At 41.6% G+C, this 26,501-nt stretch overlaps 1 protein-coding gene across 4 annotated transcripts in view; it reads left to right on the top strand.

Annotated features, from left to right (window-relative positions):
- The window catches only part of nap1l4a (nucleosome assembly protein 1-like 4a), a 65,771-nt gene that overhangs the window by 32,406 nt on the left and 6,864 nt on the right, over positions 1 to 26,501 (top strand). For all 4 annotated transcript variants that reach the window (XM_064930623.1, XM_064930620.1, XM_064930621.1 and 1 more), the window contains exons 10-13: positions 20,681 to 20,700; positions 21,061 to 21,180; positions 21,371 to 21,406; positions 21,509 to 21,553. In XM_064930623.1, coding sequence (XP_064786695.1) covers positions 20,681 to 20,700; positions 21,061 to 21,180; positions 21,371 to 21,406; positions 21,509 to 21,553 — 221 coding nt within the window. The remainder of the gene's footprint in view (positions 1 to 20,680; positions 20,701 to 21,060; positions 21,181 to 21,370; positions 21,407 to 21,508; positions 21,554 to 26,501) is intronic.

The following is a 26,501-nucleotide window of genomic DNA, read 5'->3' on the forward strand; positions in this document are numbered from 1 at the left end:
AATAAATATAGCAACATGAGAATGCTGGGATCCTCTTCTTAAATAGTGGCGATTCAAAACTCTGTTTATACACGAGATTGCGCAATGACTGACTGGGCTTATAAGAACAGGTTTCGGTCAGCTGTGGGGGCTCCAACCCTGTTCTATAGGTCCTAGGCCTTTAGTTATTTGGCCATTTCAGTTGTGATACAAACCTTACCAAAACATATAGGCCTATGCAACATAGCATGCTAGGATTATTTTTAAGACGCAAAAAATGTTTCTTGCCTTGGACTGCACACGCTGGGCATCATTCACAAGTGATAATATTCTCACCCATCAGACTATTCTCAATGTAATCTTGTCTTAAATATTGTGTGCCAAGTTAATTTTGATTTAGAATGGGACATTATCATGCACGATCCGTATGCACTTGAATAGCGAATGGAGGACGCTTTGCCCATGGTTCATTTTCATGCCAGCCAGGTATGCTACTCTGGTTGTTAAGCAAAGCTATATGTTTAATATTAGTAAAGTTGACATATAAATATAGTAGGCCTCGTCTATACTGCCCTTCAAAGGCAAAACACAGTAACTACGAATATGGTATAAAATCTTTTGATCTGTTGTAATGGCCAGGTATATTATCTGACTAATGTGTGTATTTTGTTTCCTGACATATGAACAAGCCAGTTGATCAGAATATACAGTTGAAGTCGGAAGTTTACATACACCTTAGCCAAATATATTTAAACTCAGTTTTTCACAATTCCTGACATTTAATCATAGTAAAAATTGCCTGGCTTAAGTCAGTTAGGATCATCACTTTATTTTAAGAATGTGAAATGTCAGAATAATAGTAGAGAAAATGATTTATTTCCGCCTTTATTTCTTTCCCAGTGGGTCAGACGTTTACATGCACTCAATTAGTATTTGGTAGTGTTGCCTTTAAATTGTTTAACTTGGGTCAAACGTTTTAGGTAGCCTTCCACAAGCTTCCCACAATAAATTGGGTGAATTTTGGCACATTCCTCCTGACAGAGCTGGTGTAACTGAGTCAGGTTTTTTTCTTAACCAAACGTGATGAAAAAACGGAGCGATTTCTCCTACACAAATAATCTTTTTGGAAAAACTGAACATTTGCTATCTGAGAGTCTCCTCATTGAAAACATCCGAAGTCCTTCAAGGGTAAACGATTTTATTTGAATGCTTTTCTTGTTTTTCTGAAAATGTTGCCTGCTGAATGCTAGGCTTAATGCTATGCTAGCTATCAATACTCTTACACAAATGCTTGTGTAGCTATGGTTGAAAAGAATATTTTGAAAATCTGAGATGACAGTGTTGTTAACAAAAGGCTAAGCTTGTGAGCTAATATATTTATTTTATTTCATTTGCGATTTTCATGAATAGTTAACGTTGCGTTATGCTAATGAGCTTGAGGCTATGATTACGCTCCCGGATACGGGATTCCTCGACGCTAGAAGTTAAAACCGTTGTCTTGAGCCGTTGGATTGTTTTGCACTTTTTCGCACCAAAGTACTTTCATCTCTAGGAGACAGGACACATCTCCTTCTTCCTGAGCGGTATGACAGCTGTGTGGTCCCATGGTGTTTATACTTGTGAAATATTGTTTGTACAGATGAACGTGGTACCTTCAGGCATTTGGAAATTGCTCTCAAGGATGAACCAGACTTGTGGAGGAATACAATTATTTTTCTGAGGTCTTGGCTGATTAATTTTTCCATGATGTCAAGCAAAGAGGCACTGAGTTTGAAGGTAGGCCTTGAAATACATCAACGGGTACACCTGCAATTGACTCAAATGGTGTCAATTAACCTATCAGAATTTTCCAAGATATTTAAAGGCACAGTCAACTTGGTGTATGTAAGCTTCTGACCCACTGGAATTGTAATACAGTGAATTATAAGTGAAATAATCTGTCTGTAAACAATTGATGGAAAAATTACTTGTCATCACTATAGTTTGTTAATGAGAAATTTGTGAAGTGGTTGAAACACTTATGTTGGAGTCACTAAAACTAGTTTATGTAAACTTCTGACTTCAACTGAAGATCCTCTAGATACACTGTACAGGAACTTGATCACTATATACAGGAATTGAGTAATATTTCAACCAAGAACACATGAACTGCTACATGATCCCATCTGCATACACAGATATGCTTAACACCCCGGCAGTCATACAATCTAAGCTAGATGCCCTCAATCTCACACAAATCATCAAGGACCCCACCAGGTACAACCCTAAATCTGTAAACAAGGGCACCCTCATAGACGTTATCCTGACCAACTGGCCCTCCAAATACACCTCTGCTGTCTTCAATCAGGATCTCAGCGATCATTGCCTGTATCCGCTACGGGCCCGTAGTCAAACGACCACCCCTCATCACTGTCAAACGCTCCCTAAAACACTTCTGCGAGCAGGCCTTTCTAATCGACCTGGCCCGGGTATCCTGGAAGGGTATTGACCTCATCCCTTCATTTGAGGATGCCTGGTCATTCTTTAAAAGTAACTTCCTCACCATCTTAGATAAGCATGCTTCGTTCAAAAAATGCAGAACTAAGAACAGATATAGCCCTTGGTTCACTCCAGACCTTACTGCCCTCGACCAGCACAAAAACATCCTGTGGCGGACTGCAATAGCATCGAATAGTCCCTGCGATATGCAACTGTTCAAGGAAGTCAGGAAAGCAAAGGCCAGCTTTTTCAAGCAGAAATGTGCATCCTGTAGCTTTAACTCCAAAAAGTTCTGGGACACTGTACAGTCCATGGAGAACAAGAGCACCTCCTCCTAGTCGCCCACTGCACTGAGGCTAGGTAACACGGTCACCACTGATAAATCCATGATAATCGAAAATTCAACAAGCATTTTTCAACGGCTGGCCATGCCTTCCTTCCTGGCTACTCCAACCTCAGCCAACAGCTCCGCCCCAGCTTCTCCTTTCCCCAAATCCAGATAGCAGATGTTCTGAAAGTGCTGCAAAACCTGGACTCGTACAAATCAGCTGGTCTTGACAATCTGGACCCTCTATTTCGGAAACTATACGCCGCCATTGTCGCAACCCCTATTACCAGCCTGTTCAACCTCTTTCATATTGTCTGAGATCCCCAAGGATTGGAAAGCTGCCGCAGTCATCCCCCTCTTCAAAGGGGGAGACACCCTGGACCCAAACTGTTACAGACCTATATCCATCCTGCCCTGCCTATCTAAGGTCTTTGAAAGCCAAGTCAACAAACAGGTCACTGACCGTCTCGAATCCCACCGTACCTTCTCCACTGTGCAATCTGGTTTTCGAGCCGGTCACGGTGCACCTCAGCCACGCTCAAGGTACTAAACAATATCATAACCGCCATCGATAAAAGACAGTACTGTGCAGCCGTCTTCATCGACCTGGCCAAGGCTTTCGACTCTGTCAATCACTGTATTTTTATCGGCAGAGTCAGTAGCCTCGGTTTTTCTAATGACTGCCTTGCCTGGTTCACCAACTACTTTGCAGACAGAGTTTAGTGTGTCAAATCGGTGGGCATGTTGTCTGGTCCTCTGGCAGTCTCTATGGGGGTGCCACAGGGTTAAATTCTCAGGCCGACTCTTTTCTCTGTGTATATATCAATGATCTTGCTCTTGCTGCGGGCGATTCCCTGATCCACCTCTACGCAGACGACACCATTCTGTATACTTCTGGCCCTTCCTTGGACACTGCTATCTAACCTCCAAACTGTGCTATCTAACCTCCTTCAATGCCATAACACTCCTTCCGTGGCCTCCAACTGCTCTTAAACGCTAGTAAAACCAAATGCATGCTTTTCAACCGTTCGCTGCCTGCACCCGCACGCCCGACTAGCATCACCACCCTGGATGGTTCCGACCTAGAATATGTGGACATCTATAAGTACCTAGGTGTCTGGCTAGACTGTAAACTCTCCTTCCAGACTCATATCAAACATCTCCAATCTAAAATCAAATCTAGAGTCGGCTTTCTATTCCGCAACAAATCAAATCATATATATTTATATAGCCCTTGGTACATCAGCTGATATCTCAAAGTGCTGTACAGAAACCCAGCCTAAAACCCCAAACAGCAAGCAATGCAGGTGTAGAAGCACGGTGGCTAGGAAAAACTCCCTAGAAAGGCCAAAACCTAGGAAGAAACCTAGAGGAACCAGGCTATGTGGGGTGGCCAGTCCTCTTCTGGCTGTGCCGGGTTGAGATTATAACAGAACATGGCCAAGATGTTCATAAATGACCAGCATGGTCCAATAATAATGCAGAACAGTTGAAACTGGAGCAGCAGCACGGCCAGGTGGACTGGGGACAGCAAGGACTTCTCATGTCAGGTAGTCCTGAGGCATGGTCCTAGGGCTCAGGTCCTCCGAGAGAATTAGAGAGAGCACACTTAAATTCACACAGGACACCGAATAGGACAGGAGAAGTACTCCAGATATAACAAACTGATCCTAGCCCCCTGACACACAAACTACTGCAGCATAAATACTGGAGGCTGAGACAGGAGGGGTCAGGAGACACTGTGGCCCCATCCGAGGATACCCCTGGACAGTGCCAAACAGGAAGGATATAACCCCACCCACTTTGCCAAAGCACAGCCCCCACACCACGAGGGATATCTTCAACCACCAACTTACCATCCTGAGACAAGGCTGAGTGTAGCCCACAAAGCCTCCTTCACTCACGCTGCCAAACTTACCCTAGTAAAACTGACTATCCTACCGATCCTCGACTTCGGCGATGTCATCTACAAAATAGCTTCCAATACTCTACTCAGCAAACTGGATGCAGTTTATCACAGTGCCATCTGTTTTGTTACTAAAGCACCTTATACCACCCACCACTGCGACCTGTATGCTCTAGTCGGCTGGTCCTCGCTACATATTTGTCGCCAGACCCACTGGCTCCAGGTCCTCCACAAGTCCATGCTAGGTAAAGCTCCGCCTTATCTCAGTTCACTGTTCACAATGGCAACACCCACCCGTAGCACGCGCTCCAGCAGGTGTATCTCACTGATCATCCCTAAAGCCAACACCTCATTCGGCCGCCTTTCCTTCCAGTTCTCTGCTGCCTGTGACTGGAACGAATTGCAAAAATCGCTGAAGTTGGAGACTTATCTTCCTCACCAACTTTAAACATCTGCTATCTGAGCAGCTAACCGATCGCTGCAGCTGTACATAGTCAATCGGTAAATAGCCCACCCATTTTACCTACCTCATCCCCATACTGTTTTTATTTATTTACTTTTCTGCTCTTTTGCACACCAGTATCTCTACCTGCACATGACCATCTGATAATTTATCGCTCCAGTGTTAATCTGCTAAATTGTAATTATTCGCCTACCTCTTCATGCCTTTTGCACACAATGTATATAGACTTTTTCCCCTCCTTTTTTTCTACTGTTATTGAGTTGTTTATTGTTTACTCCATGTGTAACTCTGTTGTCTGTTCACACTGCTATGCTTTATCTTGGTCAGGTCGCAGTTGTAAATGAGAACTTGTTCTCAACCAGCCTACCTAGTTAAATTTTTAAAAAGATGGAGACACAGCCCTACTGATTGCACTGTAGAGGATGTTTTTTTGTGATCAACTTTTTATTTAATTGTCTTTCTTTGAGGATAAAAAAACGTCAAAGAAATGCATACAAAGATAACCCAAGCTATTCCACCCCATAGTCCCCATCCACTTGCCCGCATCTTCCCTCCCCAACCAGAAACATCCCACCCCGCCTAGCATCAAGTATATTTCCGACTTCAACTGTATCATGGAATATCAGAAATTGCTGTCTGTCTAGACAAACTTTGAAGTCAGATTTTGCAGTAAAAATGATTACGTAGTTAGTGTTTTAGGCTTTGTAGAGCAGAATAGACAGCTGATGGGCTATCAAAAATCTGTTTTCCTCACACAATTCCATAGCCTATAATACATGTTGCACAACACTTTCATTCCATGCATCAACCAGCTGCACATCTAACTCAATGTTAGGGCTATCATGAAATGGTTGATTATCCATTGCATTTGCATTGATGTCAGTGATTAGAGGGACAATAGAGTACTGAGTACCAGGCCATTAGGACCTGATGGAGGGACAATAGTGCACTGAGTACCAGGCCATTAGCGACTGGCTGTTAGCAAGTTTGGAAGGCTACTAATGACCATCAGTGGCATCAGAGCTCAGATTTGGAGAAGCCTAGTTACTGTGACTCAAAGGTCACGTGGAACTTGGCGGTCGTGACCCGTGACTGCTGACGTGGCAGAAATGTGGTCACCGTAACAGCCCTAGCTGAGCTTGGACCAATAAACAACACTTTGTGGAAACTCTTTCTGGTGTGTCTTTGGCCTTATAATTCAGGTAAATGTCACCCTGAAAAATAAAACTCAATCCAATTGTTAAGTCTTTAAAAGACAGAGGTAGGTTTTATTTTAAGGCAGGGATTGGCAACTTTGATGGGGGTGGGGGCAACAAACAAATCTCAAATAGTCGAGGGGCTGCAGTTGCACCGCCCACCACCAATAATACATATTTTGCCATGCGGTGTAGAGAAAATGTTTGTTTTAAAGCAAGTTTGCTGCCATTCTACACCTTTTGCCTTGGAGTGGATATTTTGGAATTGTATGTCGTTTCTTTGTCTATGCCAGATTAGGTGATATGACATGACATAATTTATCTGTAATTAATATTACCTGATTTAAGCTGCAGAGCGCCAAATTCAAATACAGAAATAGTCTGTATAAAAATAGTCTGTATAAAAATTCAGAAAACAGAACCTATTTTTACATAGGTTTAAAGATGTCAAACAATGTTTATATTCAATCCTCAGGTTGTTTTTAGCCTAAATAATCTATAATATTTCAACCGGACAATAAGGTAAACAAGAAATGCACTCTCTCGGGATTGCGCATGAAAAAGCTCTGACATGTCAGGGTCCACTCAGACTGCTCTTACTCCCTCATTTATCAGAATACAAGCCTGAAACAATTTCTAAAGACTGATATCTCGTGGAAGGCATAGGAACTACAATTTGAGTCCTAAGTGAATTGATACTGTAATGGCATTGAATAGAAACCTACAAAACTACTCCCTGAATGGATTTTTCTCAGGTTTTGCCTGCCAAATCAGTTCTGTTATACTCAGACACTACTTTAACAGTTTTTAAACTTTAGTGTTTTCTATCCACATCTACCAGTTATATATATGCATATCATATCTTCTGGGCCCGAGTAGCAGGCCGTTTTAATTTGGGCATGCTTTTCATCCAGAATTCCAAATGCTGCCCCCTACCCGACACATTGGTATCCTCCAACACATTGTGACATGGGGCCGTGCATTATCATGCTTAAACATGAAGTGATGGTGGCAGATGAATAGCACAACAATTGGCCTCAGTATGTCCTTACGGTAGCTCTGCATTCAAATTGCCATCGATAAAATGCAATTGGGTTCGTTGTCTGTAGCTTATTCCCACCCATACCAAAATCCCCCCGCCACCATTGGGCACATTGTTGACGTCAACAAAACGCTCGCCCTCAGGACGCTATACATGCGATCTGAAACTCCCCAAACTTGTAGCGTCATGCCCAAGAAGACTCGAGGCTTTTAAACGCTGACAAAGTTGCATCAACAAAGTGCTGAGTAAAGAGTCTGAGTATGTATGTAAATGTTATATTTCATTTTTCTATACAGTTACTACAATTTCTAAACCTGTTATTGTGTGTAGATTGAGGGGGGGAAACTATTTAATCCATTTTAGATTAAGGCTGTAATGTAACAAAATGTAAAATGCCAGGTCTGAATACTTTCCAAATGCACTGTATGTACAGTATCATTCAAGGGTTTTTGTTTTTTTCTACATTGTAGAATAGTGAAGACATCAACTATGAATCATGTAGTGTCCATCAAATCAAAATATATTTGATATTCTTTAAAGTAGCCATCATTTTCCTTGACAGCTTTGCACACACTTGGCATTCTCTCAACCAGCTTCACCTGGAATGCTTTTCCAACAGTCTTGAAGGAGTTCCCACATATGCTGAGCACTTGTTGGCTACTTTTCCTTCACGCTGCGGTCCAACTCATCCCAAGCCATCTCAATTTGGTTGAGGTCTGGTGATTGTGGAGGCCAGGTCATCTGCAGCACTGCATCACTCCTTCTTGGTCAAATAACCCTTACACAGCCTGGAGGTGTGTTGGGTCATTGTCCTGTTGAAAAACAAATGATACTCCCACTAAGCTCAAACCAGATGGGATGGCGTATCGCTGCAGAATGCTGTGGTAGACATGCTGGTTAAATGTGCCTTGAATTCTAAATAAGTGTCACCAGCAAAGTACAATCACACCACCACCTCCATGCTTCACTGTGGGAACCACACATGCAGATCATCCATTCACCTACTCTGTATCTCACAAAGACACGGAGGTTGGAAACATTTTCTTTAATTTGGACTCTTCAGACCAAAGGACAGATTTCCACCAGTCTGATCTCCGTTGCTCGTATTTCTTGGCCCAAGCAAGTCTTCTTATTGGTGTCCTTTAGTAGTGGTTTCTTTTCAGCAATTTGACCATGAAGGCCTGATTCATGCAATCTCTGAACTGTTGATTTATAGATGTCTATTACTTGAGCTCTGAAGCATTAATTTGGTCTGCAATTTGTTAGGTTGCAACACTCATTACCGCGTTCCAAACTGCCTCTGGAAGCATCCTCGGCACAATAATTGTTCGTCAAGAGCTTCATGAATTGGGTTTCCATGGCCATGCACACAAGCCTAAGATCACCATGAGCACTGCCAAATGTTGGCTGGATTGGTGTAAAGCTCGCTGCCATTGGACTCTGGAGCAGTGGATACTACTCTCTGTAGTGAGGAATCACGCTTCACTGTTTGGCAGATGCCAGGAAAATGCTACCATAGTGCTGACTGTGAAGGTTGGTGGTGGAGGAATAATGGTCTGGGGCTATTTTTCGTGGTTTAGGCTAGGCCCCTTACTTCCAGCGAAGGTAAATCTCAACGCTACAGCATACAACTACATTCTAGATGATTCTGAGCTTGCAGCTTTGTGGCAACAGTTTGTGGAAGGCCCTTTGACAGCAAGCATACCCGTAACATGCCACCACATTACTTGAAAATATGTAGGGTCAACTCTGATGTTGGATTTGCCCCAAACCTAAAACGTTTAATTTATGCCAAAATGTTTATTTCTGTGCGGTCTTCACTTACAGCTTTTTTTCGTCTGTGGGTACACGCGGTCTGTGGTTATGCGGGGGGAAAAAATCTGAAATGTGCTTTCTACATTGCCAAATATTCCGTTCTTCACAAATTGAACTGTCTGGCCTCTGTCAAAGAATGGTCCCCATTTCATGCTAATCTAGCAGTCCTTCTGTGTTTCTGCTATATTAATTTGGAAGTGAGACTACTACTGCTAAGTTGTTGCCACCACGCCAACTAAATATTTCTTCCTGAGCTCTTTAAAGATACTAGAGCTTTCCTCAGCCAACAAGATGGCTGACTGCAAAATCAGTTTACTATTCAATTGATCAGCTTGTGTCGCGTTCAATGCCAAGAACATAATATTCCTCTCGAGGCATTTTCAAGTTGACTGCCGTAGGGATAGAAACATGCATTCTGATAAACCCAGGCATTGCACAACATTCTTAATGCAAGCATGGGAAAAACACACTTTGGAAAGAAGATTTGATGGCCACTCCTAAAAATGAGACCCACACAAATAACACAAAGGTATCCATGCATCGAAGGTAAGATACATGGGTACCCATTTAAAGGTAACTCAGCATGCAGAAAGCAAGATTATACTTCAGGCCATGTGTAGCATACAGTAGTTTCTCTGCAGTTGTTCAACACAACCAGCAGGTGACGGTAGACTCTCACTTCTGCCCGCTGCACCCTGATCCTGGCAGTGGAACGGCTTTCCCCCAAATACTCATTCTGCACAGACTTCAATGTATCATATTGATCTGGTTACTAAGACGACAAGCACTTCTTTAGGCATTTTAAATATCTCTAGATGTGAATTTGATTGAGTTTAAGATGCTCTTTGTAATAATGGAAAGTGCTTTATAAAGTAGGCCTAAATGTGTTATTATATTTATACATCTGGAATGTGTCCATACTTAAGAGATATACAGGACAGGGGCTGCTCACATTGCCTCTTACACAATGACTGTCTCTATTGATGGTTAGATGTTATTCACAGACTGGTCTGTGTAGGCACAATCTCTGTTGTGGACTAGAATCAGACTTCTGTCCTACATACGTTGGACTTCAAAGCTTAGCTTACGTCAAAGACGTGAGCTTTCCATTTTTCGCCAAGACCGGAACTGAGCTGTGTGCTTGTGCGACCCAAGATTTTGATTTGTTTACTTAGCTACAGCTCATTTACACATCACACACCTCCAGTTTGGACTTCTTATTGCCTTGGTGAAGAATGGAACACACCACAATTGTGTGTAAAACCAAAGGTGGTAGGACCATGTAAGGGTGACTCAACTAGTGGGTCTATTTCACTGTCACAAGGTGATTTGCATATTTTAGGTAATCTGAATGAGTAAAAAAGCACCTTTTTATTTGAGCTCTTGGCTCACATTTTTCTATCTATTAGTCAGCCCTTCCTTTCAAACATGCATGCACCAATCCTGAACCCTCACCTTCAAACTCTGAATACCTCTTTGGTGTATCCTAGGCGTGTGATTGGTAGATATTAATACTGTAGCTCAGGTGTGTGCCCTCAGGGTGGGGCCTGCGTAGTCAAGTCTCTGAATCCGCTATCTCTCAGACAATAGTTCTTTGTCAAGAAAAATACATAAATTGTACACCTCACCCTCTCAGACTCACTTCCTGCTCTTCAATGTAAGCCAACATTCAGTTCAATTCAGTGTAGCCAAAATGACATTCAACTCTTTCCTCTGTTCCATCTATTATTTTTACTTCAATGGTAAGTCTCTACCTAATCTCCTTTCCTATTTTTATCTTCCCTTGAATAAAGTTAAGTCCATTCCATCCCCATCTCCTATCACCCTGCAATCAGTGTTCTCTCAGGCTATGCGAGTGGGAAATGGGGAGAATGCTGGCTAAGGGCTAACCTTGACTCATCTGACTTTCCCTCCATAGCAGACTCTCTGGAATGCAGCCCTGCCTGCCTGGTACCACTGTGGGAATGTGTGTGCATGCGCACACCCACCCATGTGTTACTGTCAAAGAAGGTTTACACTTATGTGTGTTTTTTTTCGTTGAACAAGCGTGTGATTAGTGAATCGTATGTATGTACACTACGTCAGAAGTTTTAGAACACCTACTCATTCAAGGGTTTTTATTTATTTGTACTATTTTCTACATTGTAGAATAATAGCGAAGACATAAACTATGAAATAACACACATGGAATCATGTAACTAAAAACAAATCAAAATATATTTTATATTTAAGATTCTTCAAAGTAGTCAACCTTTGGGCATCAGGTAGCCTAGTGGTTAGTGTTGGGCCAGTAACCGGAAGGTTGCTGGATCGAGGTAAAAATCTGTCTGCCCCTGAGCAAGGCAGTGAACCCACTGTTCCCCGGGCGCAGATGACGTGGTTAACCTCTCTGGCCCACCCGGGACGCAACCGCACCCCCTGCCAACAATAAATGCAAATGCGCTACGCCAAATGCTAATAGCACTTGTTAAAACTCAAACGTTCATTAAAATTCACATACAGGCTACTCAATTCGAGCTACACTCGTTGTGAATCTAGCCAACGAGTCAGATTTGTAAAATGCTTTTCGGTGAAAGCATGAGTAGCTATTATCTGATAGCAGGCAACACGCCGAAATACCAGAAGGGGACGTAAACAAAGGAATTAGCGTAGCCGGCACTACACAAAACGCAGAAATAAAATATAAAACATTCATTACCTTTTGACGAGATTCTTTGTTGGCACTCCTATATGTCCCATAAACATCACAATTGGGTCTTTTTTTCGATTAAATCGGTCCTTGTGTACCCAAAATGTCAATTTATGAACACCGTCAGATCCAGTAAAAACACTTTTTTAAACGTGACGTTATTTTTTTTAATTAAAAAAGTTGCCTATAAACTTTGACAAAACACTTCAAACTACTTCTGTAATCCAACTTTAGGTATTACTAAACGTTAATAAACGATCAAATTGATCACGGAGCGATCTGTATTCAATAAGCACGAGTTTGGGTAACGTAACTAACTTTTCCGGTTCCATTGTTTACATCTGGACTTGACAACCGGATGTGGCTATTACTCAGATGACCAAGGATTTAGCTGAATCGAAATCACACACTGGTGACATCGTGTGGAGGCTGTAGGAACTGTAATCTCACTCTTAATTATTTTTCCTTCCAATAGACAATACATGGGCTGGCGGATCGATTTTTTTTCTTTAGTGACCAGGTTTTCTGGCGATTTTGACCACGGAACTCGTTCTGTTATAGTCACAGACACCAGTTCTAGAAACTTCAGAGTGTTTTCTATGCGCACACACTAATCATATGCATATACTATATTCCTGGCATGAGTAGCAGGACGTTGAAATGTTGTGCTATTTTTAACAGAATGTTGAAAAAAGTAGCCCGATCTCTAAGAGGTTTTAAGGCAGCCTTCCCCGCCTCTCTGATTCATAGGGGTTGGGTTAAATGCGGAAGACACATTTCAGTTGAATGCATTGTTGTTCAACTGACTAGGTATCCCCCTTTCCCTTGCCTTGATGACAGCTTTGTACACTCTTGGCATTCTCTCATCCAGCTTCATCTGGAGTGCTTTTCCAACAGTCTTGAAGGAGTTCCCACATATACTGAGCACTTGTTGGCTGCTTTTCCTTCACTCTGGTCCAACTCACCCCAAACCATCTCAATTTGGTTGGGGTCGGGATTGTGGAGGCCAGGTCATCTGATGCAGCACTCCATCCCTCTCCGTCTTGGTAAAATTGAATCATAGCGCTTGATGGTTTTAGTGACTGCATTTGAAGAAACTTTCAAAGTTCTTGAATTGTTATCTATTGACCCACCTTCATGTCCTAAAGTAATGATTGATCATTTTCTATTTACTTATTTGAGCTGTTCTTGCCATAATATGGACTTAGCCCTATTTGGTAAAAGACCATCTTTATACCACCCCTACCTTGGCTCAAACGCATTAAGGAAAGAAATTCCACAAATGAACTTTTTTTTTTTTTTTTTTTTACTTTTATTTTACTAGGCAAGTCAGTTAAGAACAAATTCTTATTTTCAATGACGGCCTAGGAACAGTGGGTTAACTGCCTGTTCAGGGGCAAAACGACAGATTTGTACCTTGTCAGCTCGGGGATTCGAACTTGCAACCTTTCGATTACTAGTCCAACGCTCTAACCACTAGGCTACCCTGCCTCCCCAAGGCAAAGGCACACATGTTAATTGAAATGCATTCCAGGTGACTACCTCATGAAGCTGGTTGAGAGAAGGGTGACTACTTTGAGAAATCTCAAATATAAAATATATATTGATAACACTTTATTTTTGGTTAAAAAAATATAAAGGCAACATGTAAAGTTTGTCACATGTTTCATGAGCTTAAATTAAAGACCCCAGAAATCGAGCGAAATGCTTGTGCTTCTAGTTCCGACAATGCAGTAATATCCAACGAGTAATCTAAACAACAAATTCACAATTACCTTATACACACGAGTGTAAAGGAATAAATAAGAATATGTACATAAAAAAAAAATATATGACTGAGTGATGGTATAGAACAGCATAGGCAAGATGCAGTGGATGGTATAGAGTACAGTATATACATATGAGATGAGTAATGTTGGGTATGTAAATATATGAAGTGGCATTGTTTAAAGTGGTTAGTGATACATTCTTCATCAATTTTTACATTATTGAAGTGGCTGGAGTTGAGTCAGTATATGTCCAAAAATACCGATTTCCGATTGTTATGAAAACGTGAAATCGGCCCTAATTGATCGGCCATTCCGATGAATCGGCCGACCTCTACTTGAGAAGCTGTTTTTCAGTCTCTCGGTCCCTGCTTTGATGCACATGTACTGACCTCGCCTTCTGGATGATAGCGGGGTGAACAGGCAGTGGCTCGGGTGGTTGTCTTTATGGCCTTCCTGTGACATAGGGTGGTGTAGGTGTCCAAGAGTGCAGGTAGTTAGCCCCCGGTGATGCGTTGTGCAGACCTCACTACCCTCTGGAGAGCCTTATGGTTATGGGCGGAGCAGTTGCCGTACCAGGTGGTGATACAGCCCGACAGGATGCTCTCGATTGTGCATCTGCCAAAGTTTGAGTGCTTTTGGTGACAAGCTGAGTTTCTGCGCCGCCTTCACCACGCTGTCTGTGTGGGTGGACCAATTCAGTTTGTCAGTGATGTGTACGCCGAGGAACTTAAAACTTGCTACCCTCTCCACTACTGTCCCGTCGATGTGGATAGGGGGGTGCTCCCTCTGCTGTTTCCTGAAGTCCACAATCATCTCCTTTGTTTTGAGTGTGAGGTCATTTTTCTGACACCCCACTCCGAGGGCCCTCACCTCCTCCCTGTAGGCCGTCTCGTCGTTGTTGGTAATCAAGCCTACCAATGTAGTGTCATCTGCAAACTTGATGATTGAGTTGGAGGCGTGCATGGCCATGCAGTCGTGGGTGATTTAAAGTGGAACGCACCCTTGTGTCCCCAGTGTTGAGGATCAGCGGGGTGGAGATATTACCTACCCTCACCACCTGGGGGCGGCCCATCAGGAAGTCCAGGACCCAGTTGCACAGGGCGAGGTCGAGACTCAGGGTCTTGTGCTTGATGACGAGTTTGGAGGGTACTATGGTGTTAAATGCTGAGCTGTAGTTGAACAGCATTCTCACACAGGTATTCCTCTTGTCCAGATGTGTTAGGGCAGTGTGATGCGATTACGTCGTCTGTGAACCTATTGGGGCAGTAAGCAAATTGGAGTGGGTCTAGGGTGTCAGGTAGGGTGGAGGTGATATGGACCTTGACTAGTCTCTCAAAGCAATTCATGATGACAGAATTGAGTGCTACGGGGCGGTAGTCATTTAGCTCAGTTACCTTAGCTTTCTTGGGAACAGGAACAATGGTGGCCCTCTTGAAGCATGTGGGGACAGCAGACTGGGTTAAGGATTGATTGAATATGTCCGTAAACACACCAGCCTTCTGGTCTGCGCATGCTCTGAGGACGCGGCTGTGAATGACGTCTGATCCTGCAGCCTTGCGAGGGTTGACACGTTTAAATGTTTTGCTCATATCGGCTGCAGTGAAGGAGAGCCCGCAGGTTTTCGTAGCGGACCGTGTCAATTTGAATGCACAGAGCTACCGTAAGGAGATCCTGAGGCTCATTGTTGTGCTATTCATCAGCAGCCATCACCTCATGTTTCAGCGTGATAATGCACGGCCCCATGTCGCAAGGATCTGTACACAATTCGTCGAGGCTGAAAATGTCCCAGTTCTTCCACGGCCTGCATACTCAACAGACATGTCACCCATTGAGCATGTTTGGGATGCTCTGGATCAATGCGTACGACAGCGTGTTCCAGTTCACTCCAATATCCATTAACTTCTCACAGCCATTGAAGAGGATTGGGACAACAAGACACATTCAACAGCCTGATCAACTCTATGCGAAGGAGATGTTGTGCTGCATGAGGTGCATGGTCTCACCAGATACTGACTGGTTTTGTGATCCATGCTCCTACTTTTTATTTTTTAAACGTATCTCTGCAGATCTGCATTGCCAGTCATGTGAAATCCATAGATTAGGGCCTAATTTATTTCAATTGACCGATTTTTTTTTTTTTTTTTATTAGCTGTAATTTTAGTAAAATTGTTGCATTATTCATTTGGGCCTGTGGATGTATGGCATTGCCCACATGAACATTGGTGACCAATTGTGATTTTGCAACATACAGTATTCTTAGAATAATTAATTATACTAAACTAAAATATAAAAGCAACATGTAACCATTTCAAAGAATTTACTTTGACCCAATTTCCTGATATGGATTGTAAACAATGTGAAGAAAAAAATTCAGTAAGCCCTAATCTATGGATTTCACATGACTGGGAATACAGATATGTCTGTTCGTCACAGGTACATTATAAGAAATAGGCCTCAGGATAACATCACAGTATTTCTGTGCATTCAAATTGCCGTCAATTTTGTAATTGTGTTCATTGTCCATAGCTTATGCCTGCCGTACCATAACCCCATCGCCACCATGGGGCACTCTGTTCTCAACATTGACATCAGCAAATCATCGCCCACATGACACCATACGGGTGGTCTGCAGTTATTAGGCCAAATTCTCTTAAATTATTTTGGAGGCGGCTTTGGTGGACAATCTTACAGTGAACATCCAATTGGAAGCTCCCTCAACTTGAGACATCTCTGGCATTGTGTGTTGACAACTGGACATTTTAGACTGGGCTTTTTGTCCCCAGCACAAGGTGCACCTGTAATGATCATGCCGTTTAATCATCTTCTTGATATGCCACACCTGTCTGGTGGATGGATTATTTTGAAGGAGAAATTCTCTAACAGGGATGTAAACATTTGTGCACAACATTTTAGAGAAAAAAGCTTTCTGTGCCTACGCAATATTTCTGGGATCTTTTATGAAACGTGGGGCCAACACGTTGCATTTATATTTTGTTCAGTGTAGATTGAGAACAAGATTATTGGATGAAGGGTGGGTCGCACCAACATGGTTTAAATTCATCTAGGGTTAGAGCTAATCTAGGTTTTGTAAATCTAGGTTTTGTAAATCTAGGTTTAATTAATCAGATGTGTTGCACCACTTAATTTTAAACCTGGACCAGTAAATCTCTGATTAATGGTTTTAAACTGATTAGTGACATGTTACACCAATATATGAGGTATTTCATGAGTTGAAAAGAAGTAGCTAGCCTACATGACAAATCAGGCCACAAAGTTGCTGTTCCTTAGATTAAAATAATAACAATGTAACGTTAGAACTACTAACTCCATTGTGAAAGGTTCTCATTAGTTGACTTATGGGGAAAAAAACTTGTCGGAGCTGATGGAGGAATTTAGTAATGTACTAGAGGATAAAAAACAGACAACATGGCTGTCAAAAAGGAAGACACCTGGGCCATTTTATGCAACAAATGTAATGGATCAACACGGCTTAAAGAGAACAGGGACCCGACTCGGATGAAAGTGTGCTGGAAAAAACTTAAAAGGATGCGGTAGAGGAGAGGCACGGGCTATTTCAGACCGGAGTCGGAGGGGGGCCTCCATCCAAGGGAATTGATCCTATCACCCAGAAGATGTGCAAGATGATTCACCAGCAGTTTGCCCCTCTCCATAACCCCCAATGATGACTATGGAAAACTTGACCCACCAATATTTAGTAAGCATAAATAACGGGTAAATATCCATGCCTATAATGCACTTTAAAACTAACGATAACTTCTTATGGCTGAAATCCCGCTAATGGGATCGATATGACAACAGCCAGTGAAAGTGCACGGCGCCAAATTCAAACATCTCATAATTAAAATTCCTCAAACAAGTATTTTACACCATGGTAAAGAAACTTGTTAAGCCCACCACAGTGTCCGATTTCAAAAAGGCCGTACGACGAAAGCACACCAAATGTTTGTTAGGTCAGCACCTAGTTACAGAAAAACACAGCCGAGAGGAGTCACAAAAAGCAGAAATGGAGAGAAAATGAATCCCTAACCTTTGCTCTTCATCAGATGACACTCATAGGACTTCATGATACACAATACATCTATGTTTTTTGTTCGATCAAGTTCATATTTATACCCAAAAATCTCAGTTTACATTGGCGCGTTTATGTTCAGTAATGTTTTGCTTCCAAAACATCTGGTGATTTTGCAGAGAGCCACGTCAATTTACAGAAATTCTCATAATGAACATTGATAAAAGATAAGTCTTATGCATGGAATTATAGATCCACTTCTCCTTAATGCAACCGCTGTGTCAGATTTCAAAAAAAGCTTTACGGAAAAAGCACACCATGCAATAATCTGAGTGCAGCGCTCAGACACAAAAACAAGCAATACAGAAGTCAGAAATAGCTTTATAAATATTCACTTATCTTCATCAGAATGCACTCCCAGGAATCCCAGTCCCAGTTTGTCCATTTATGTCCAAATAGCTCCTTTTTGTTCGCTCGTTTAGATCACAAATCCAAATTCATGAGGTGTGAGCACTAGGTCCAGACAAAGTCAAGAAGTTCCGTTACAGTTCGTAGAAACATGTCAAACAATGTATAGAATGAATCTTTAGGATGTTTTTAACATAAATCTTCAGTAATGTTTCAACTGGAGAATTCCTTTGTCTTTAGAAATGCAAAGGAACGCAGCTAACTCTCACAGGCACATGCGAGACTGAGCTCATGGCACTCTGCCAGACCTCTGGTTGAAACAGCTCTCATTCTCTCCTTCACAGTAGAAGCCTCAAACAAAGTTCTAAAGACTGACATCTAGTGGAAGCCGTAGGAAGTGCAATCAGACCAAATTTACATTGTATCTTGGATATGCAAAGAGTTGAAAAACTACAAACCTCAGATTTCCCACTTCCTGTTTGGATTTTTTTCTGTTATACTCAGACATCATTCAAACAGTTTTAGAAACTTCAGTGTTTTCTATCCAAATCTACTAATAATATGCATATCTTAGTTTCTGGGCCTGAGTAGCATGCAGTTTACTCTGGGCACCTTATTCACCCAAGCTACTCAATACCACCCCCCCAGCCATAAGAAGTTAATGCTACTTCACTACAATGTTACTGTTATCAGGCCCGTTACAGCAAGTTGCGTAACATTATTATTCAAACCAAGGCTGGGCATATCATAAGCCCCAATTCAATTGTAGTACAAAATGGGCATGTAAATAGCCTACTAATCATGAGTTACATCACAAAACTCAACAGGATTCAACCTGTCGCTAATTATTCTGAGGAACTCGTTTTGGTCTCTCCACAGTAGGATATGCTGCCATTTGATCAGTTAAACCATCTCAAGTGGCAGTTTTTAGAATTTATCACCATAATTTATTTAAATTAATTAACAGGCTTAAAGTGAAAACTAAACTGAGATTACAGGCAGGATTTAATTTAACTAGGATTAGTTAAATATTTAGATAAACCTTGATTTAACCTAGTTTAAGCATTAATCCCCAGGACGAGGATGCCGAGTTCACTTTAGCCACAGACTTTGAGATTGGCCATTTTTTCCGTGAGAGGATAGTCCCCCGAGCTGTGCTCTACTTCACTGGAGAGGCACTGGAGGACGACGAAAGCGTACGTGTCAAACACACACACATACAGTGGGGCAGAAAAGTATTTAGTCAGCCACCAATTGTGCAAGTTCTCCCACTTAAAAAGATGAGAGGCCTGTAATTTTCATCATAGGTACACTTCAACTATGACAGACAAAATAAGAGAAAAAATCCAGAAAATCACATTGTAGGATTTTTTTATGAATTTATTTGCAAATTATGGTGGAAAATAAGTATTTGGTCACCTACAAACAAGCAAGATTTCTGGCTCTGACAGACCTGTAACTTCTTCTTTAAGAGCCTCCTCTGTGCTCCACTTGTTACCTGTATTATTGTCACCTGTTTGAACTTGTTATCAGTATAAAATACAGCTGTCAACAACCGCAAACAGTCACACTCCAAACTCCACCTTGGCCAAGACCAAAGAGCTGTCAAAGGACACCAGAAACAAAATTGTAGACCTGCACCAGGCTGGGAAGACTGAATCTGCAATAGGTAAGCAGCTTGGTTTGAAGAAATCAACTGTGGGAGCAATTATTAGGAAATGGAAGACATACAAGACCACTGAAAATCTCCCTCGATCTGGGGCTCCACGCAAGATCTCACCCCGTGGGGTCAAAATGATCACAAGAACGGTGAGCAAAAATCCCAGAACCACCCGGGGGGACCTAGTGAATGACCTGCAAAGAGCTGGGACCAAAGTAACAAAGCCTACCATCAGTAACACACTACGCCGCCTGGACTTAAATACTTTTTTGCTCCACTGTAGGCATACAGCAAATGCATGTTATAACATGAGCAAAACTATTGAGTCTGCCATAAGTACATTGATTAAGAGTTTTCCATTTATTTCAATTCATTGAGCAACAAGCTTAAAGTGAAAACTAAACTTAGATCACAGGATGGAATTAATTTAACTAGGATTAGTTAAACATCTCTATAAACCTTGATTTAACCTAGTTTATGCATTAATCCATGTTGGTGCAACCACCCGAATACTCCTAAGTATTTCTTTTAAAACTTATGACATTGATGTTGAGTCACTCATTGCCATTGTTGGCGATGGAGTGATTTCCCAACTCAAGATAAAGAAAGCATTGACATTTCCGCCTTCCTTTGAAAACTCATCGTTTTGTCAGTGAGGGTGGTGCTCTGTCGCTTACCAGGGAGTGACTGAGAAAAATCAAGATCAAAGAGCACCTGGGTGATGTCACTAATTTCATGGAGGTGTCGTATAGAAGTTATCAGCAGTGTGAATGTAATTTAATCGTTGTTGAGTGATTGATCTATGTCCGGCTGCCCTTTCAGGATTGGCTTTGTGAAACGAAATGATTGTTTGCGAAATGTGAACTTTCTAAATCAAAGTGAAATAATCAAAGGTAATAATTTCCTTTCTCTTACAGTGTCACCTGATGGAGAGCCGGTGAGTAATATATGATCTGCATTTCAGCCCCAAATTCACAGTTTATTACTTTTATCAGTTTCTACATTTTAATGGAAATATTGTTAGAGGGTCAGTTACTTGGACAGAAGCCTAATCCTGGACTAAAAAAGTGATTTCAATGATTTCCCATTCATTAGGCACTTTGTGCAGGGCCTGTATTTACAAAACATCTCGGAGTAGGATTGCTGATCTAGAATCAGGTTCCCCTTTCCATTAATTCATATAAAAGCGGAAATGGATCCTAGATCAGCACTCCTACTCTGAGTAGTTTTCTGAATTCTGGCCCTGGTCTGGGCTATGTCTAGGAAAGTGGCCTAAAAAAAACAACTATCTCCCCAGGACGAGGACGCCGAGTTCACCTTAACCACAGACTTTGAGCTTGGCCATTTTTTCCGTGAGAGGATAGTCCCCCGAGCTGTGCTCTACTTCACTGGAGAGGCACTGGAGGACGACGAAAGTGTACGTGTCAAACACACACAAACATATAGGCATACAGCAAATGCATGTTATAACATGAGCAAAACTATTGAGTCTGTCATAAGTACAATTGATTACGAGTTTTCCATTTCCACAACTTTGTATTTGGTCTGTATTTGCAATCGGGAGCTGTAACAGAATGTGTAACGCTGTTGTCCTCTTGTCTGTGCAGTTTGAGGAGGAAGAGCTGGAGGAGGGAGATGAAGAGGTAAGGAGAGGATTGGATATGAATATCCTATTTGTTAAATGTTTGTGAAAAGGAAAATACTAAGGATAATTGTCATTATTTACTCTGTCTCTTGTGATTTAGGAGCAGGATGTTGATGATGATGACGAGGGAGACTTTGATCCTAAGGTCAGTATTTAGGCAGTGTTGCTAGTGGACATGCTTCTTTTGAGTGTGTTCTGGTTCTCCTCACCCAGGTACATGTGTGTCAAAGGAAGTAGCCTCCTAGCCCCAACTGATAGTTCTCCTCACCAAGGTACATGTGTGTCAAAGGATGTAGCCTCCTAGCCCCAATTGCTAGTTCTCCTCACCAAGGTACATGTGTGTCAAAGGAAGTAGCCTCCTAGCCCCAATTGCTAGTTCTCCTCACCCAGGTACATGTGTGTCAAAGGAAGTAGCCTCCTAGCCCCAACTGCTTATCATATTTCCCTTCACAAAACATTGTTATAACGAGGACTGTAAAACTTGATGTGTTAATTACAGGTCATTCATTGTTTTTATTGCATTTAATCATGTCTCAGTTTTTTTTTAAATGTTGTAATTTTCAGTTCAATTGATTTTAAGAAAATTATCCCAATTTTAGTTCATAGGCTGCTTATTATATTTTGAGCATTTACAAGTAGGCTAGATCTAATAACAGTTTGATATTTTACATTTACTTTTATAATTTTACTATGCTATAATCATAGTATATTATTGTCACTTCTGTTATAGGCATTAGTTGAAATTCAGTGTTAAATTCAAATAACCCTACCATCATATATAAGCCAATATGACACCAATCTCAAATATTCGCTCATCAATTGATTGGAGGTGCACCACACACTCCCCGCCTCTGGTCATGAGCCGTCTGTCTGTTACTGAGTACCACATATCAGAATTTGAAGGAAAAAAATTTACCCTCTTTTTTTCTCTCTCGTGGTATCCAATTGGAGTAGTTACAGTCTTGTCTCATCGCTGCAACTCCCGTACAGACTCAGGAGAGGCGACGGTTGAGAGCCAACCCAACCTAGCCACACTGCTTCTTGACACAACACACATCCAACCCGGAAGCCAGCCGCACCAATGTGTCGGAGGAAACACCGTACACCTGGCGACCTGGTCAGCGTGCACTGTACCCGGTCCGCCACAGAAGTCGCTAGTGCGCGCTGAGACAAGGATATCCCTGCCGGCCGAACCCGGACGACGCTGGGCCAATTGTGCGTCTCTCCATGGACCTCCCGGTCGTGGCCGGCTGCGACAGAACACATCAGAATTTTTAATTAGCAATTAAGTTTGGGATCGCTTGTTCAGCAACCACACAGCTACTTGCACTACTCTGCCAGTCATAAATGTATGCAAACAAACCTAGCTACTGTATATAGCTAGCTATATGGTGGTATTCAAGCTGAGGTTAATCTATAAATGCAAAAATATGTTGATTGGCGATGTAGCAAACTAGCTAATGTTAGCGTGCTTATACAAAATTGCTGGATCGAATCCCCGAGCTGACAAAGTAAAAAATCTGCCGTTCTGCCCTTGAGCAAGGCAGTTAACACGCTGTTCCCCAGGCGCCGAAGACATGGATGTCGATTATGGCAGCCCCCCCCACACCTTTCTGATTCAGAGGGGTTGGGTTAAATGCGGAAGACACATTTCAGTTGAAGGTATTCAGTTGTATAACTGACTAGGTATCCCCCTTGCCCCTTTATTATTTAGTGTATGTAAAGACAAGATTATATCAAGAATAGTGTGATGGGTGACAATATTAACCTATCACTTGTGAATGATGCCCAGCATAAGAAACGATGCCAAATCATATCCTCACACCTCATGTAGCCTAGCCCTATATGTTTCAATAAGGTTTGTATCACAACTAAAGTGGCAAAGGACTTCTTTTAAAATGAAGCACATTAATCTTAACTCTACTCACGCTGTGCATGAGTTTCAAGTTTAGGGAAGGTCATTTTTTTAATTTTATAGTAAAAGCATTACATCCATAATTGGAAGTGGACATTAGCGCTTATCCTACTGCCATGTGCGCATTGCTGCTCCTATGTGAAGAAATAACCTAATGTTTATCAACATTTTAAGCTAAATGTCCTCAATTGTTGCGTCAGGCTCATTGCTTAAAGCAGGTTTTTTGATGCTAGTGGTTGTATTCTTTTGGGATCTATCGCATCCCACAACTGTCCTAGACTATTTTTGGAATATTTATTTCTCATCAGAATAAAATAGGTCAACTTTTGAACTATGGGGGATAGTAGATTGACATAGGCTAGTGCTTTTGCTGTTCGTTAGGCCTACTCGTATTGTTGGCTGACAAAGTAAATGTGGACAGTTCTTCCATCTTCAATATGCACCTCGAAATTGGATAAGGACGCGCGCAGTTGTGTCCCCGATGTCTGTCTTCATTTGTAGTTCTGTGGGAGAGCCAATCACGTGATGGATCACGCAGCACTCAAGAAGGGTGCACTGACCGCAAAATGCATGGATTTTTTTTTAGGATGTATTACAGCCACACAAATGGGATGCCACTGAAATTCTAGGCATTATTGCTTGCTTGTCAAATTGTGAATGAGTGACAGCCTGTGCAAAAAAAACAAAGCAGAACTCATACCTTTTCAAGCGACTTCTTTTCAGATATTATTCGCATCATACAGCCTTACAATGTATTAAAAATCGCAACATATTGCCCAATGTTTGTAGAACAACTAAAGTTACGTGAATCATTCTAAGCACAAGTACCTATTTCTTTAACTGCTCATCACAGAATAGCTGCATGTGCACACTCCCTCAAATCGTTTGGTGAAAATATCCTATTTTATTCAGCTTTGTACAATTGTATTCTTCATACTATAAAATAATGCCATGGAATTCTAAGGTAATCCTGTCTGCTAAATGAAGTAGTGTAGCCCACAGCCATTTGGCATGGCCAGATCAGGACCTAACATAAGGACAACTCAGAGTATATGCTATTCTCTTCTTCTGAAATATACATTTTCTTCATATCATGTTTCTTTAGTCCTGTCTAAAATACATAATGGATTTATTGTGATGGTGTATTACATGGATTTATTAGACTTTTTAAAATGTAGATGTTCCACAGGTCTGCATCAGTGGCTTGTAGGCTATATGTGGAAGGCAGGAGATGCTAAATGTGTTTGTTATTTAACAATCAATTACCGTGAGACCGACGATTATTGCGTGACAATCACCAGCTGACACAATTTTGTGACTGACACAGCCCGAGCAGTGGCGGATTGTGGGCATGCGCCTGTCACTGAGAAATGCCGACACCAGCTAGTTGACAGGGCCCCGGGCCGTCTTTATGTACTTGTTAATGGCCTCCTCCCACTGAAACATCCAACATTCAGATGACTACCTACAAATCAGCTCGCATCTGAGTCATGACGGCTGTCCCCTTTGTTTCCCCCAAGTAATTTCCACCGAGGTGGATGACTACGATATAGTCACGATCACACCTCGTCTTGCCAATTTGCTTTTGATCATTAGGATTATGAGCTGAGATCTTATCAATAAATTCAATAAAACACATATTGTGAGGGTTCACGAGGAGAGCATGTGTTATGCTGTATAAACTGCGGTTCAAGCCCTGAATGCTGGATGCCGTGGTATGGGTTTGACAACATTTTTTTACTGTTCTAATTACGTTGGTAATCAGTTAATAATAGCAATAAGGCACCCCGGTTTTGTGGTATATGGCCAATATACAACTGCTAAGTGCTGTATCCAGGCACTTTGCCTTACATTGAACAGCCCGTAGCTGTGGTATATTGGTCATATACCACACCCACTCAGGCCTTATTGATTAATTATGTTGTGCATCACCTTCCGGTGTAAAAAACATGGATTAAAAACCAAAAACGACATTTGAAGTGACAGTCTTTGAAGCCGAAAAAGGAACACAATGCCCTTTCCACCCATGCTCTACCAAGGTTTTCCAGCACACAGCTTTGACCTACTACAGTAGCTATGTTGGTATTGTACTTCAAACTATGTGTAGGCAGGTTGCTTAGGATTCAAACCTTCTCAAACAGCCTAATTCATACTCTTAGAGGTGCTTCCACAATAATGTGAATTGTACCAAATACAAGGTAAAGTATTGGATTCTTCACACCACAGTGACATTCCATTGCGCTACCTTTTCATGTTTTTATTTAATGAATGGCAAGCTTTGGTTTTATACTTACAAGACCATCAGGCTTGATTGAGCTGTTTTGTTTTTTAGTAATGTGGTGCATGCCTGTATTTACTTAACGACAACATCCGGTGAAATTGCAATGTGAAATTCAAAAATCATAATATTAAACATTCATGAAAATGCAAGTGTCTTACATCGTTTAATAGCTTCACTTATTGTTATTCCAACCGCCTTGTCAGATTTCAAAAGGCTTTACGGCAAAAGCATACCACGCGATAATCTGAGGACAGCGCCCCACACACATACTTTTTCAACCAGCCCACGCATCACAAATAGCGATTTAAATTAATCACTTATCTTTTGAAGATGTTCCTCTGTTTGCAATCCCAAGAGTCCCAGCTACACAATGAATGGTTGGTTTGTTCGATAAAGTCCTTCTTTATATCCCAAAAATGGAGGAGGCTCGGTTGTTTCAGTAATCCACTCGTTCAACATGCATACAAACGAATCCAAAAAGTCACCAGTAAAGTTCATCCAAACAAGTTAAACGATGTTTCTAATTAATCCTCAGGTATTCTAATATCTAAATATATAGGGAAGATAAATAACGAAGAGCGTGCACCTCATTCACGTGCCAACAAGACTACATTTCTAATGAAATACACCTTGGAGTTTTCCCCACTACTTGCTCATTTTTCAAAAAACAAGCCTGAAACCCTTTCTAAGACTGTTGACATGTAGTGGAAGCCATAGGAACTGCAATCTGGATCTTACCTATTTGTATATCCCATAGGCAAGCATTGAAATGGCCTGTGACCTCAAATAAATATTTATGAATGGATTTTGCCATATCAGTTCTGTTATACTCACAAACATTTTAACAGTTTTAGAAACTTCAGTGTTTTCTAGCCAATGCTAGAAAACCAAGTATAT

Source organism: Oncorhynchus masou, chromosome 22, assembly GCF_036934945.1.
Source record: "Oncorhynchus masou masou isolate Uvic2021 chromosome 22, UVic_Omas_1.1, whole genome shotgun sequence".
In the NCBI taxonomy this organism is placed as follows: domain Eukaryota; kingdom Metazoa; phylum Chordata; class Actinopteri; order Salmoniformes; family Salmonidae; genus Oncorhynchus; species Oncorhynchus masou.